The 14,506-nt window shown below is 36.2% G+C and overlaps 3 protein-coding genes across 6 annotated transcripts; 2 read left to right on the top strand and 1 right to left on the bottom strand.

Annotated features, from left to right (window-relative positions):
• Positions 1 to 323: 323 nt before the first annotated feature.
• LOC126616334 (uncharacterized) lies at positions 324 to 6,999 on the bottom strand. 4 transcript variants are annotated; one of them, XM_050284374.1, is made up of 3 exons: positions 1,887 to 1,915; positions 1,335 to 1,643; positions 324 to 361 (listed from the first exon to the last, which is right to left on the bottom strand). In XM_050284374.1, exons 1-3 carry the CDS (start codon positions 1,912 to 1,914, stop codon positions 339 to 341), a joined length of 360 nt encoding a protein of 119 aa, XP_050140331.1. In that variant the 5' UTR covers position 1,915; the 3' UTR covers positions 324 to 338. The 4 variants fall into 4 exon arrangements, 1 of the variants encoding a protein (XP_050140331.1); XR_007621103.1 differs by lacking the exons at positions 324 to 361; positions 1,887 to 1,915 and adding exons at positions 6,312 to 6,398; positions 6,953 to 6,999 and having other exon boundaries at positions 1,151 to 1,643; XR_007621105.1 differs by lacking the exons at positions 324 to 361; positions 1,335 to 1,643; positions 1,887 to 1,915 and adding exons at positions 5,098 to 5,602; positions 6,312 to 6,398; positions 6,953 to 6,999.
• A 1,053-nt stretch (positions 7,000 to 8,052) lies between these two features.
• LOC126616333 (uncharacterized) lies at positions 8,053 to 8,788 on the top strand. Its single transcript, XM_050284373.1, has 5 exons — positions 8,053 to 8,209; positions 8,280 to 8,366; positions 8,476 to 8,515; positions 8,608 to 8,661; positions 8,741 to 8,788. The coding sequence occupies exons 1-5, from the start codon at positions 8,067 to 8,069 to the stop codon at positions 8,786 to 8,788; spliced, it is 372 nt and encodes a 123-aa protein (XP_050140330.1). The 5' UTR covers positions 8,053 to 8,066.
• Positions 8,789 to 10,855: 2,067 nt separating this feature from the next.
• On the top strand, positions 10,856 to 13,903 carry LOC126616332 (pentatricopeptide repeat-containing protein At3g61360-like). The gene is made up of 2 exons (XM_050284372.1): positions 10,856 to 11,031; positions 12,141 to 13,903. The coding sequence occupies exon 2, from the start codon at positions 12,227 to 12,229 to the stop codon at positions 13,760 to 13,762; it is 1,536 nt and encodes a 511-aa protein (XP_050140329.1). The 5' UTR covers positions 10,856 to 11,031; positions 12,141 to 12,226; the 3' UTR covers positions 13,763 to 13,903.
• Positions 13,904 to 14,506: the final 603 nt, after the last annotated feature.

The following is a 14,506-nucleotide window of genomic DNA, read 5'->3' as shown; positions in this document are numbered from 1 at the left end:
GTAATTAGTAATAAGTCAATGGTTTAATCCCAAAATAATTTAATTGTACTTGGCGTAAGTTATATGACCCCATATGGCATGGGAAGATATATATGTTAAAACTTTTGAAACGTTTTGATTTCAAATTGGTGAAACTAAAAAAGTTGAGTACATTCAAGACAAAACTACACATGGTGCCAAAGCATGTTCACTCCCAATTTCTTTTCTTTTTTCGTTGGTGAGTGGATTCACATGCACCATTAAATACCCACGTAGTAATATTACAATAGTCCATGCATGCACAGAGATTCGAGTACGTACGTCCTTATTTTGTAAGCATGTAGGAGTTTCATCACGATTCACGTGCTTCCCCAGGCTGTAGCTGAGAAAGATTAAAGAGCATGCATGTAATGTCAATTTTAATGCAGCGAATCTTCATTCTTTTGTAGCTGAGTTGAATAAACATCTTGGTACTTTGGTAGTTGAGTTGCATTATATGACCCCAGCTCTTGAAACTTTATCCTTTTGAATTCATGTTAACTAATTATAGTATGACTTGATGTATTGGACCGTATTCTCAACGTACTATTGTTTTTTTTCCTAATTGATGGCCATTAACCTAGGTAGGTAGGTATAGGTGGGGTTCATAAATTGAAGCAATGCGCTTTGCAATTAGACTGCCAAGAGCAGAATCATTGATGAAGTTGTGGTGAGTGGTTGGTATTACTAAATGCACTTATGAATTGGTGAGCTTTACAAAGCCATTGGCCATACTTGAGCTTGAATTGGTGTAGGCCTAACAAATCCAGGTTTTGAAAATTCTTGTATAACTTTTTCTGTGATGATCAAGAGAAATGATCAAATCAATATGTATACGTAGATATTCAACTGGAAATATATATTTTCTATATATAACAAGTGAACTTGTTTTTTTTTTTTAACAGACCATATTATCTACACTAAAGAGGCGGGGATGGGCTTAGCCTCATAATGTGCTAGCAATAATGTGATTTAAATTTGCCCTTTGGCTAGAATCGAACATAAGATCTCTCACTTACAAGTGAAGAGGAATACCACTAAACCGTAATAATACAAGAAAAAAATAAAAAAAAAGTGTTGTGGCCTATATTTAACTAAGGGGTGCGGTGCGGAGTAGAATAGACTTGAGGAATTGTGTGTTAATTCTCCAATCATGTGCCTTTATTTATAGTAATAAGGAGGAAAGAAAATTGCTCTCAAAGTAATACAAAGTCTATTAGGAAAGATCTTCTAGATCTCAAATGATTATTAATCTATCTCTACTTAGGACAATCACAATATGTATTAGAACATATGTCACAACAAAAAGTACATACTTGAAAACCTAGAGTCATCGAAAATCCTGATGGGTTTTGGAACATTACGGCCTAGAAGAGTGACTCCCCTCTGTTGCCTATACTTCTCGACCTTGTCAGCCGTATAAGAGGTGCCATCAGTAGTAATTTTTCTCTTTAGGTGGTCCTGCGTTTCAGACGTGCCGCCTTGAGTGGTAATTTTCCTCCACTGCCTCCTATACTCCTTCGCCGCAGTATTTGAGGAGCCTTGAGCAGCATCAGCACCATAATGATGTGATAACCGAGCGACGACAACCGCCCATAGCACCACCACCAACAACATCCAACCCACTGAAACAAACAACACAAATTTATAAAGGAGAATGTTAGGAAGACCAAATTATGTGTGACCAATAAGAAGTAAACATGTTAATCAACACTTAAGTAATAAACCAATCATCAACATCCACATCATTTAGTTTAAAATTTGTTCTCCTTAACATTACCTATTTATAAATCCATTTAAATACCTCAAAATCTTAATTGAATACGCCCTCCTAAATTCATATCCAATTCCCCATACGAGAGAGTTACCTTCTTCTTGTCCGAGAACGATAGTCATTGCTGGAGATAGCTAAGCTAGGGTTTCTAATATTTTTTTTAATTTTATTATTATTAAAGGGAGAGGAAATTACAAAACTCGCTATTACAATAATTTAGGGGTTAGGGGAGTTTCGAACCCGAAATACATAGGTGGAAGCCCAACATCCTATCTACTAGGATATTAGACTATATGCGTAGGGTTTCTGAATTTGATGATCGAATGTTTAACCAATTAGGAATTTATTTTTGTTTTTTTATTATTTAGGTTTCTGATTGCGCTTCCAAACCACACTTTCAGACCGCACTGAACGAATGAGTATGTGTAATTTTTTTTTTTACCCTAATTTTTGTGAACCCTAGCTTCGAATTTCTTGTCTATAATTGTCATATCTTGTTCATGTTGCTTTGTCTGCAAGCCTTCTATTTTGTTTCTCGGCAGCCAATCAGCTTCGCATTCACACGTGAAAAGTAATGTTCGGGGGAGTATTAATTACTTCTATATTCATTTGAAAAGCTTATATGTAATAACACAAAATTATAGTTTGAAAACTCGTTAAAGACGATTTAATTTGAATGTATATTAATTAATCCTATATTTCTAATATGATATTATCTATTATATATAAAGAGAATGGAAAAGATGAATAGTGATTTGGTGTCACCATGCTTCAACAAAATATTTGGACAAAAATGCCCCCATAACAAAAAACTTCAAAGGCATTCCAAAATAATACATCAAATAAGGTAGGGGCATTTTCATCATTTTAACAGTATTTATTTAATAATTTACTTTTTGGTGCTTTTTTTTAATTAGTATCTCACAATAAGTTAGCAACAATGTGATTCAATTTCTTTATTTTTAAACACATTCAAAACATCTTAAGATGCGTGTAATGCCGGTTATAAAAAAAGTTTTTCACACGTGGATAATAATGTGATTAAATAAGTTATCAAATGATTGTTTTTTTTAACAAACGATATTATCTACACTAAGGGGGTGGGGCTGGGCTTAGCCTCACAATGGACTAGCAATAATGTGATTCAATCAGTTATTTATTGAATATTATTTTCTCTATTTTTAAACAAGTTTAAAACATCTTAAGAGACGTGTAATGCCAGTTATAAAATAATACCTTTCGCGCACGGATAATAATGTAATTAAATTAATTGTCAAATGAATTTTTTTTTAATAAACGATATTATCTACACTAAGGGAGAGGGGGTGTGCTTAGCCTTACAATAGGTTAGCAATAGTATGATTCAATCAATTGTTTATTAAATATTATTTTCTCTATTCTTAATGTAAATTCTATAGAGACCGATTTTATTATATGAATTCAGCTGCTTTAATTGGTTTATGAGGGATTTCTTCTAGCATGATCTAAAATTATTCATTTACTTCAAATATTTGACTTTCTTTTTGTCAATTTACCCATATAAATACATTTAAAACATATAAGTAGCAAGTAGCACGCCGTGATTCAAAAAATGTCTTCTGCACGTCCGTGAGCGTGTGCACGAAGGCTAGTTAGACATAAACCGTATAAGGGTTAGGTGCATGATTAGCTAATTAGTGATAGTTGACACAATAAAAAGAAAAAAAATATAAAATGGTAAATTTCATTTATGAGTTATATTTATGAGGATACATATCAAAGAATCAAAGTATCATACTTTTCAATGGACAAAAATGGCAAAAACCTTAAAGACTTTGATATGAAAATACCAAATACATAAAATCATATAATAAAAACTTAAAAGTGGAAAAGGTCAAGTGATCCTCCTGAGCCTTCATTGGCTCTGCCAGTGGAAATTAGCCTTCTCACATCTAACGCCCTTATTTTTCCACACCAAACTATATTTTCAAGGCAGAAGCCACGTATTGTTAAAATACTATCTTTTATATTCTACTAAAAATTTCTGGTTCCGCCCTTATAGCGCATCCCTTTTTTTCTTCTAATTGCACCAAGACAACTTTCAATAAAACCTCACATCTTACTTTACATGCAGGTGATAAGACTTAAGTTGAAGATAATAACGGAATAATAACGGAATAATAACGGTGTAATTAGTAATAAGCCAATGGTTTAATCCCAAAATTATTTAATTGTACTTGGCGTAAGTTATATGACACCATATGGCATGGGAAGATATATATGTTAAAACTTTTGAAACGTTTTGATTTCAAATTGGTGAAACTAAAAAGGTTGATCAGTACATTCGAGACAAAACTACACAGGGTGCCAAAGCATGTTCACTCCCAATTTCTTTTCTTTTTTCGTTGGTGAGTGGATTCACATGCACCATTAAATACGCACGTAGTAATATTATAGTAGTCCATGCCTGCACAAAGATTCGAGTACGTACGTCCTTATTTTGTAAGCATGCAGGAGTTTCATCACGATTCACGTGCTTCCCCAGGCTGTAGCTGAGAAAGATTAAAGAGCATGCAATGTCAATTTTTATGCAGCGAATCTTCATTCTTTTGTAGTTGAGTTGAATAAATATCTTGGTACTTTGGTAGTTGAGTTGCATTATATGATCCCAGCTCTTGAAACTTTATCCTTTTGAATTGATGTTAACTAATTACAGTATAAAACTTGATGTATCTGACCTTATTCTCAACATACTAAATTTTTTTTTCTTAATTGATGGCCATTAACCTGAGGTAGTTAGGTATAGGTGGGGTTCATAAATTGAAGCAATGCGCTTTGCAATTAGACTGCCAAGAGCAGAATCATTGATGAAGTTGTGGTGAGTGGTTGGTATTACCAAATGCATTTATGAATTGGTGAGCTTTACAAAGCCATTGGCCATACTTGAGCTTGAATTGGTGTAGGCCTAACAAATCCAGGTTTTGAAAATTCTTGTATAACTTTTCCTATGATGATCAAGAGAAATGATCAAATCAATATGTATATGTAGATATTCAACTGGAAATATATGTTTTCTATATATAACAAGTGAACTTGTTTTTTTTTTTTTTGAACAAACGATATTATCTACACTAAAGAAGTGGGGATGGGCTTAGCCTCACAATGTGCTAGCAATAATATGATTCAAATTTGCCCTTTGGCTAGAATCGAACCTAGACCTCTCACTTACAAGTGAAAATGAATACTACTAAACCGTAATAATAAAAGAAAAAAAAAGTGTTGTGGCATGTATTTAACTGAGGGGTGCGGGGAGTGTAGAATAGACTTGAGGAATTGTGTGTTAATTCCCCAATCCTGTGCCTTTATTTATAGTAATAAGGAGGAAAGAAACTTGCTCTCCAAGTAATACAAAGTCTATTAGGAAAGATCTTCTAGATCCTAAATTATTCCTAATCTATCTCTACTTAGGATTTACACAATCACAATATGTATGAGAACATATGTCACAACAAAAAGTACATACTTGGAAACCCAGAGTCATCGAAATCCTGATGGGGTTTGGAACATTACAGCCTAGAAGAGTGACTCCCCTCGGTTGCCTATACTTCTCGACCTTGTCAGCCGTATAAGAGGTGCCATCAGTAGTAATTTTTCTCTTTAGGTGGTCCTGCGTTTCAAACGTGCCGCCTTGAGCGGTAATTTTCCTCCTCTGCCTCCTACACTCCTTCGCCGCAGTATTTGATGTGCCTTGAGCAGCATCAACACCATAATGATGTGATAACCAAGCGACGACAACCGCCCATAGCACCACCACCAACAACATCTAACCCACTGAAACAAACAACACAAATTTATAAAGGAGAATGCTAGGGAGACCAAATTTGCAAACCAAATTATGTGTGACCAATAAGAAGTAAACATGTTAATCAACACTTAAGTAATAAACCAATCATCAACATCCACATCATTTAGTTTAAAATTTGTTCTCCTTAGCATTACCCATTTATAAATCGATTTAAATACCTCAAAATCTTAATTGAATACACCATCCTAAATTCATATCCAATTCCCCATACGAGAGAGTTACCTTCTTCTTGTCCGAGAACGATACTCATTGCTGGAGATATTTAAGCTAGGGTTTCAAATTTTTTTTAAAATTGTATCTATATATATAAAGTGAGAAGGCCAAATAGGTGAAACATTCAGAAATGCCAAGAAAGCCCCTTTGTTTTCTTCACAATCCAAATTCAGAAAAAATTGGAAACTAAGGACAAACTGGTAAAAACACCATAACTGAACAGAAAACAAATAAATAAAAAAAAATCTATAATAGATGTGCTTAACCGTTAACCCTCACAAACTGCTGGGCAGTTTAAAAACACAAATTACGAAAAAAAAATATCTTTACCATATATGTAAAAAAGAACTATAAAAAAGGTTACAGTAGACAGAAAATATAAAAATAAAAATAAAAAAAATCCAAAAAATATTGGAAAGGAAAACAGAAAATTAAAAAAAGGAAGAAAAACAACCCGCATACCTCTCAAACTGCTAAGTAGTAGTGGGCAGTTTTCTCCCCCAAAGATATCCACGCTCTAAGTTTGGTGGGAGGTTGAATACTAACCACCTGTATACCACTAGTATTTAGAGATGAGTAATCGGAAGGAGGCTAATTTTGGTTTTCAGGAGTTTGCTGTGCGGTTTCAGTTCATTCCAAACAAAAAAGGATTGACAAACTCAATGACAGAAATTAGTAAAACATTTGAGCTTTCAGAACAAAGGCATGTCCGGAAATCGAAAAATTTCATCGGGTTTGTGATTCATCTTTTCAGTTTTCGTTCTCTTCAACTTTTGTAAATTCAATAAAAGTTATTTGTTCATCCAATTAGGTTTCTGGAAATGTTCAATTTCTTTGTTTATAAAGGATATGATTTCGGCTGCAGTTTAGGTTCTCGGATCGATTCCACATTTTAAATCAACTTTTGACCTACTAACCTTGATGGAGGGGATTGGCAGAGGATGAACATTCATTGACATATCCCATTTTTTGTGCGTGCAAGGGGGGGCTTTTTCCATTATTTGTGTTCAGTGCAGGCGGTGCATGCGGACCAATTTCGACCCTCTTTTACAATTCATGAATTTAAGCCAAAATTGAGAGAGAGAGAGAGTAAGGGTACTTACGAGAGCCTCAGCCTCTGCGGACAATCTGGTATGATGATGGTGGCGGGATTTTTGCCGAGAGGGTTATCGCATTGCGCTAATGGTTTCTCTGAGGGTGCGGTTGGCACGCGGGACGGGACGGGACGGAATGGGAAAAAGCGTTCCGTCCCGCGTTTGGTACGCCAAAAAAGGGTGGAACGCTCTGTTCCACGGGACAGAATTTGGGTGTTTTTGTGTCCCGCGTCTACCCCCTGGAATGGGTTGTTCCACGCCTGTGGAACACAATATTTTACCATTTTAAGACAAATGCACCCCATATCTTTTTCAAAAATTACACCATCTAAATCATTACAAACCCTAAAACAATCTCTTCTATCTGCCTGCCGTTGTCTTCCTCATTCCTCTCCTCTGCATCTCCCCTCATTCGCAACCTTCCTCCTCATCCTCTGCATCTCCCCTTTGCAACCTTCTCTCTGAACTTCAGCTTTGCATCTCCAGTCCAGGTACGATCTGCCTCTCGGTCTCTCTTTCTTTGTATTGCGCTGATTTGGTGAAAACACGCCTCCAAAATGTAAGACTTGATTTTGGGGTTTCCCTTCTATTTAGTTTGCTGCAGCAATAAAATCAGAAAATTAAAAAACATGTTCATTTCTCAGTCCTCATACTACATTTTTGAGGCTCGCAATCGGAAACCCAACCCATTTGGACGGACTGACTCGTCCACCTTCCATGCCGCAATTGTTGAAACTAAAACCCCATTTTCTTACAAACTTGACCCCCAAGTGGCGGCAAAGTTAAAGGATATTGACTTGATGCAAATCCTAAACCCCTAAAGTCCTTGATTGACCACTTGTCTAGGGTTAGCTATGCAAAACCAAAAGTCCATGCGCTACCAAACGCAGGACGGAACAACCGTCCTGTTTCGTCCTGTGCGTACCAAACATAAAACAGGAAATCTGTTCTGTCCCGTTCCGTCCCGTCTCGTCCCGTCCCGTCTGCATACCAAACGCTACATGAGTTCTGACCTCAATGACCTTTTTTCTTTTCTTCAGTAATCACTTACTGTACTATACATGCTAATTAAAAAAATTATTTGTTTTTATTCTCAGGATATTTACAAGAATACCCACAAGAAATGAAGAAGGAACTACCTATTGATAAGATTCCAAACAGACGTGTTTCTATTTTTACACCTGGTTGGGAGATATCCGTCAGAGTAAAAACTACTGATCTAAGCCAACTGATTCTCAAAGAGTGGAAAAAGAAGAAGCATGAGCAGTATGTATTCTAAATTCTTTATTAACTTTGTTATAAGAAATCTAACATTATATATACTTTTAATATATAGGTGGCGTATGAAAAAGGCGGTAGAAGAATTAAAACCTTCAACAACTCCTCACATCATACGCATATGGAATAAAGTCCAAAAAATTAGGTACAACACCATTTCTTACCTATTTATGTTTAATTGCATTCTCCATATCATTCTACAAATTAATTATCTCAAATTTAAAAAATTAAAAAAAAACAATTTATGGGTGCAAGAAAAAGATTAATAGTGATCAAACAACTTTTCTAAATACGGTAACTCTTCTCTTATTTTCATATGAATGTATACTATCAATTCAAATTGCATTCAATTTTCAAATAGAAATAAAATTGCATTTTTCTATCAGTTTTACAAGCATCACACCCGTCTCAAAGTACAAAGGTTGAAGTACAAGATTAATGTAACATTTCTTACTATTTAATTTTGTAAACATGATTACAATTAGTTACTTCACACTTGACAATTTATTTATCTTTCAGTATTCTAAAAGTAACTGGAGTAAAAGTATTGCTATGGGAAAATTATAGAAGTTAAAGGTATTTAGGTTAAATTGCTTACAATCTTTATATTTGGGATTGTGCATTATAATGCATTATTCACATCTTAATCAATTAGACTTCTTAATTTATCATCATTGCTTGCAGATTAACCATGAAAATCTAAAGCATCAAGTGCAAGCAAATGGATGGCAAGCATGGCGGAAGGACGAAAAACTTGACAACTAGATATTCATTATTCGTGAAATCAAGAATGTCTTTATTCGTGAAGTCAAGCATTAACTAGATATTCATTATGTAAAACTAAATTATTGCTCCTATCAGTTGTGTCCATTCTTGATTTGATGAAATCCACTTTATTTTTTTTTTCTTCGTATTCCTACATAAACCCAAAAAAGAAAGAGAACGCAATAATTTTTTTTGACAAAAGAAAAGATAACATGGGGAAAAAATATATGCAATAACAGTAACTTGCATATTAATATCAATGCAGAGAAGAGCTACTTAATGTTTTTATCTACTCTATTTTTATTTACATCTACTTACTATTGTTCATGAACTTTAGATAGGAACTTGCATCCAAATATCTCATGTTGTTTGACAATTGCATGAATAACATTTAAATCATTACTTTACACAAAGTGAAAACGAAAAACTTGACAACTTTTTAGGACATGCCTGATAAAGAAAAAGTTCATCTTTGCACAATACAATTAAAATATATCTTGACAATTACAATGAAAAAAATAACACAAAACACTTTTAGGGGCGCATAGCGCCCGTGATGCAAAAATGCCTCTCGCACGCACGTTAGTGCGTGCGGAGAGGCTAGTTATTATTAAAGGGAGAGGAAATTTCGAAACTCGCTATTACAATAATTTAGGGGTTAGGGGAGTTTTGAACTCAAAATGCATATGTGGAAGCCCAACACCCTATCTACTAGGATATTAGACTATATGCGTAGGGTTTCTGAATTTGATGATTGAATTTTTAACCAATTAGGAATTTATTTTTGTTTTTATTTAGGTTTCTGATCGCGCTTCCAAACCACACTTTCAAACCGCACTGAACGAATGAGTTTGTGTAATTTTTTTTTTTTATTTACCCTAATTTTTGTAAACCCTAACTTCGAATTTCTTGTCTATAATTGTCATCTCCTGTTCATGTTGCTTTGTCTGCAAGCTTTATATTTTGTTTCTCTGCAGCCAATCAGCTCCGCATTCACACGTGAAAAGTGATGTTCAGGGAAGTATTTCCAATGGAATTAAAGGCCGTTTCACCACCATAAGACCAAATTCCAATGGATCCCATACACAGGAAGCCCGATGCAAAACTGGCAAATGAGCCCAAACAAATCTCAATCCTAAGTGCCAATTTTTGCAGCGTGAGTTTGTAAAGTGATTAGTTGTATGGAAATTTAAGTCGAGAGAGTGAGGGTGCGTTTGGTACGCGGACGGGACGGGACGGAACGGGACGGGACGGGACGGAACGAAGGTGTAATTTTTGAAAAAGACATGGGGTATATTTGTCTTAAAATGGTAAAACATTGTGTTCCACAGACGTGGAACAAACCCGTTCCAGGGGGGAGAGGTGGAACGCAAAAACACCCAAAATCTGTCCCGTGGAACAACCCGTTCCACCCATTTTTAGCGCACCAAACGCGGGACGGAACGCCTCGTTCCGTTCCGTCCCGTCCCGTCCCACGTACCAAACGCACCCTGAGAGACCATTATCAGTTTAGGTCACATTAGGCATGCTGCAAGTTTTTGAGTTAGTAGAGCATACTCACTGCTGATAGTTGCGTAACAAATTACAATTGATAGTCATATTAAAAAAAAAAAAACTCAGTATTAAGTAAAGGATTGTGATTCTCTTCGGATCTCACTCTTTGAAGTCTAAGGACTAAGAAATTTAGATCGTTTAAGAGAAAGAAGATGGGGGTCGTCTGACCCAAGTGTTGTCCCTCACATGGCCCCTCTGTGTGTTTTGCTGTGGTTGCCCCGCTTGTGGGCTTTCTTTGTTCTGTTGGCTTTCGTCCTGGTTTGAATATAGTCGTTCCAAAAAAAAAAAAAAAAAAAATTTGGACCCTTATTAAGTGATTCAGATTTCTTAATCCTTGCTTTGAACGGTAAGATCCGGGGAGGATCTCTCAAACTCCCAAGTAGACTCCGTAGTTGACATACTTGTCCACTTCTTTAACAACCAAAAAATAAACGCAACGGAAAAAACTGTAAAAGCTGAAGCACGCAACACAGCACCAACACCTTTTCCCGGTAAGTGCTTTCTGTGGCTCTGCCTCGTGTTTGTATTGAACTCCGATTCTTTAGATTCCACTTTCTGGGCTTTTGTTTCTTATATTTCTATGAGGCATTCCGTCGAACAACTACAGTGCGCACTATTTTTGCTTGCTTTATCTTGAAATTGGTATGAAAAATGTGTCATTGGCAAGATTTTGATATCTGGATTGCTCGTGTTTCGCCTGAATATTGATTCGGGTTCGTAAATATGTTGTCTTTCATCGTTTACACCGTTCTGCTTTGGTTTGTGTAGAACAGAATGTTGTGTTTGAATGGTTTGTATAACAGCACTCTTTTTTTATGATTTTCTGTTGTTATGTTGAATTTTGTAGTTTTAGAGATGAATATGGCTTATAGTAATTGAATCCTACTCTCTCTTGCTACGCAAATGTATGGATGTATGGATAGATGGATGAACTTTCATAGTGGGAAAGTAAAAGAATGAACCAAAGGGAGATAAATTGGTTCCGGAATGTTTAGTTGAGGGATTTTCGTTATAATTTTTTACGAGAATGAAATTTGTAAGTCCTGTCCAGTCATCTTGTTCAGTATATGTTTTCTTAGACTTTCAGGATATGCAAATATTTATTTCAGAAATCACAGAGGTAGTGTACGATATGAACGATTGCCTTATAAATAATTAGTGCTGTACTTTTTCTTTTGGTGCTTGTCATGCTCGGTCTCGTGACCTTTTCCTAATTAATCTTGGATCAACAAATAGTAAATACACCGCTGATGTTGAAATCCCGTGAAAGCATTATTCTTCATGTGAATTGGTTGCCTCTTTGAGTATATTGGTCTTCTCTTTGAATTAATCATTACAGTTCATGAGCCTGAATTCAAATTATACCAATTTAATAGTTTGTTTGTGCTTGTAGCGTATGAACCAATGTGTGTAATCACTGTGGTGTGATTATTTTTCTTAATTCTTATGCTGCGTGAAGTGATTCATTTGTTTTACTACTAGGCCTAGAAACTTAGCCACAGATTGCACTGCTATAGTTGCTTTCCAACTTCCGGCTCGTACTTGTAATTGTTTTGTTTGTCCAACTGGACCTTTAACTTTTGTTCACTTGGATATCCAGGGTATTGAGATCAGTGAGCGTTTCCAAATGGAAATTTCAAGTTGCCGACTCAGTTGTGCTTATCGTTAAGTTCAACCGAGGAGAGAATGCCCCATTTGATGAGACTAAAGAGATCCAATCAGCTTACTGAAATTCCTCTAAAGCTAAAATTTTCTTTCATTAATGCCTTTAAATTGTCCAGCCAAATTCTACCGTCATCAGAAACCAACATTGAAATTGATACGATCACCAGAATAATTAACAATCATCCTTATCCTGATCAACCACTTCAACCAACTCTTCTCCAGCACATCCCACCGCAAGTTCTTTCCACCAGTTTTGTGGAGAATGTTCTTGGTCACCTTTTCGCAGCCCATTCCAATGGTCTTAAAGCCCTTGAGTTCTTCGATTATTCCCTCAATCATTCCCAGTTATGTCCAAGCTCAGACGGTTTTGAAAAGATGCTGCACATCCTTACCAGGATGCGTTATTTTGATAAAGCTTGGGAGTTGATGGCCAAAATAAGCAGGATGCACCCGTCCTTGCTTACCCTTAAGTCAATGAGCATCATTCTGTCGAAAATAGCAAAATTTCAATCGTATGAAGATGTCCTTGAAGCATTTGAAAAACTGGAGAATGATATTTTCGCTGGGAGGAAGTTTGGTACTGATGAGTTCAATGTACTCCTCAGAGCATTTTGCACCGAAAGGCAGATGAAGGAGGCACGTTCAGTGTTCATGAAGATGTGTTCTCGCTTTTCACCCAACACCAAGACCATGAATATCTTGCTCCTGGGGTTCAAGGAATCAGGAGATATTACTGCAATAGAACTCTTCTACCATGAACTGGTTAGAAGAGGCTTTAAGCCAAATAGTATAACTTATAACATTAGAATCAATGCGTATTGTAAGAAAGGTTGCTTTGCTGATGGATTGAGACTTTTTGAGGGAATGGAACGGGAAAACTTACCACCTACTTTAGAAACAATCACTACACTGATCCATGGAGCAGGGGTTGCTCGAAATCCAATCAAGGCACGACAGTTATTTGATGAGATTAGCTTGAGAAATTTGCTTCCGGACACTGGGGCTTACAATGCTTTGATGAGTTCACTTATTAGATCAAGAGATCTGAAGTCAGCAGTCGCCTTGATGGATGAGATGGAAAAGAATCATATTGAGCATGATGATATGACTTACCATACCATCTTCTCTGGCTTGATGAGGACATATGATACCGAAGGCGTTTCCAGACTATATCACAAAATGGTTGATGTAAGTTTTGTGCCCAAAACACGAACGGTGGTGATGATAATGAAATTTTTCTGTGTAAATCATCAGCTTGATTCGGGTTTGCATTTGTGGCGATACCTAGTGGGGAAAGGATATTGTCCTCACGGTCATGCATTGGACCTTCTGTTAACGGGATTGTGCTCCTGTGGTATGGTAAACGAAGCATTTGAGTGCTCAACACAGATGGTGGAGAGAGGGAGACGTATGAGTGAAGCTTCATTTCGGACACTGGAAAGCTTTCTGGTTCAGGAAGGTGAGATGGAGAAGCTGAGGAAGCTGAAGCAGATGATAAGGAAATTGCATACCCTGTTGCCCCCAGGAAAAGGGCATACGATCGCTGATCCTGCATAGACAGACACAGAATTGTAGGGACGTTCTTTGTTATAAATGGATGATGTCCATGCTTTTTGTAGTTTGTTGTTGTTGGTATCAATCCATGATTTACTAATCACGAAAACAATCACTTGGTTAAAAGAGCATATATTGATGGCATGTTGTTCATCTAGTCTTCTAGAAGAATAGAAGTGCTTCTTGGCGGCCAAAAGCACTTTTGATTGCGATTTACAGAAAAATTAGAAGCAGTTTTGGCCCAAAGAAGCACTTGATAAAGAAGCACATGCCGTATGTTTCTTCATGAATCACTTGCAAGTGATTTTCTAATTTAGCTTGCTTATTGTTAAAGCGCTTCTAACAGAAGCGATTATGAGCACAATTGCTTTATAGAGAGAATCTCAAACGGGTAGGTGGTTACACGATGCACTTGGGATCGTGGGTTATGTTTCTCTTCTGTGGTTTATTACAAGAAGTTTTTATAAAGAAAGTCATGAATAAGGACATCCATTACCATCTTTTGAAGATAAACTTATACTCAACGAAAATCATTAATAATCCAATAAAATCATGCATCGTATGTAACTTAGCTTTATATAACAATATGTGAATAGTTGAAAATACTACTTCAGTTACATTCCTGACTCATATAAGTTGTTCTCCGTGTTTGGATGTGGCTTGTTTGCAAATTTGCAATAGAAGTCGGTGTCAAACCGTAGTACATATCCTCTTGGGTGTTTTCATATTGTACAATATGAGGGGTAC

This window comes from Malus sylvestris, chromosome 3, assembly GCF_916048215.2.
Source record: "Malus sylvestris chromosome 3, drMalSylv7.2, whole genome shotgun sequence".
Lineage (NCBI taxonomy): Eukaryota > Viridiplantae > Streptophyta > Magnoliopsida > Rosales > Rosaceae > Malus > Malus sylvestris.
The sequence above is the reverse complement of the archived record's forward strand: the minus strand, read 5'-3'. Positions and strand labels throughout refer to the sequence as shown.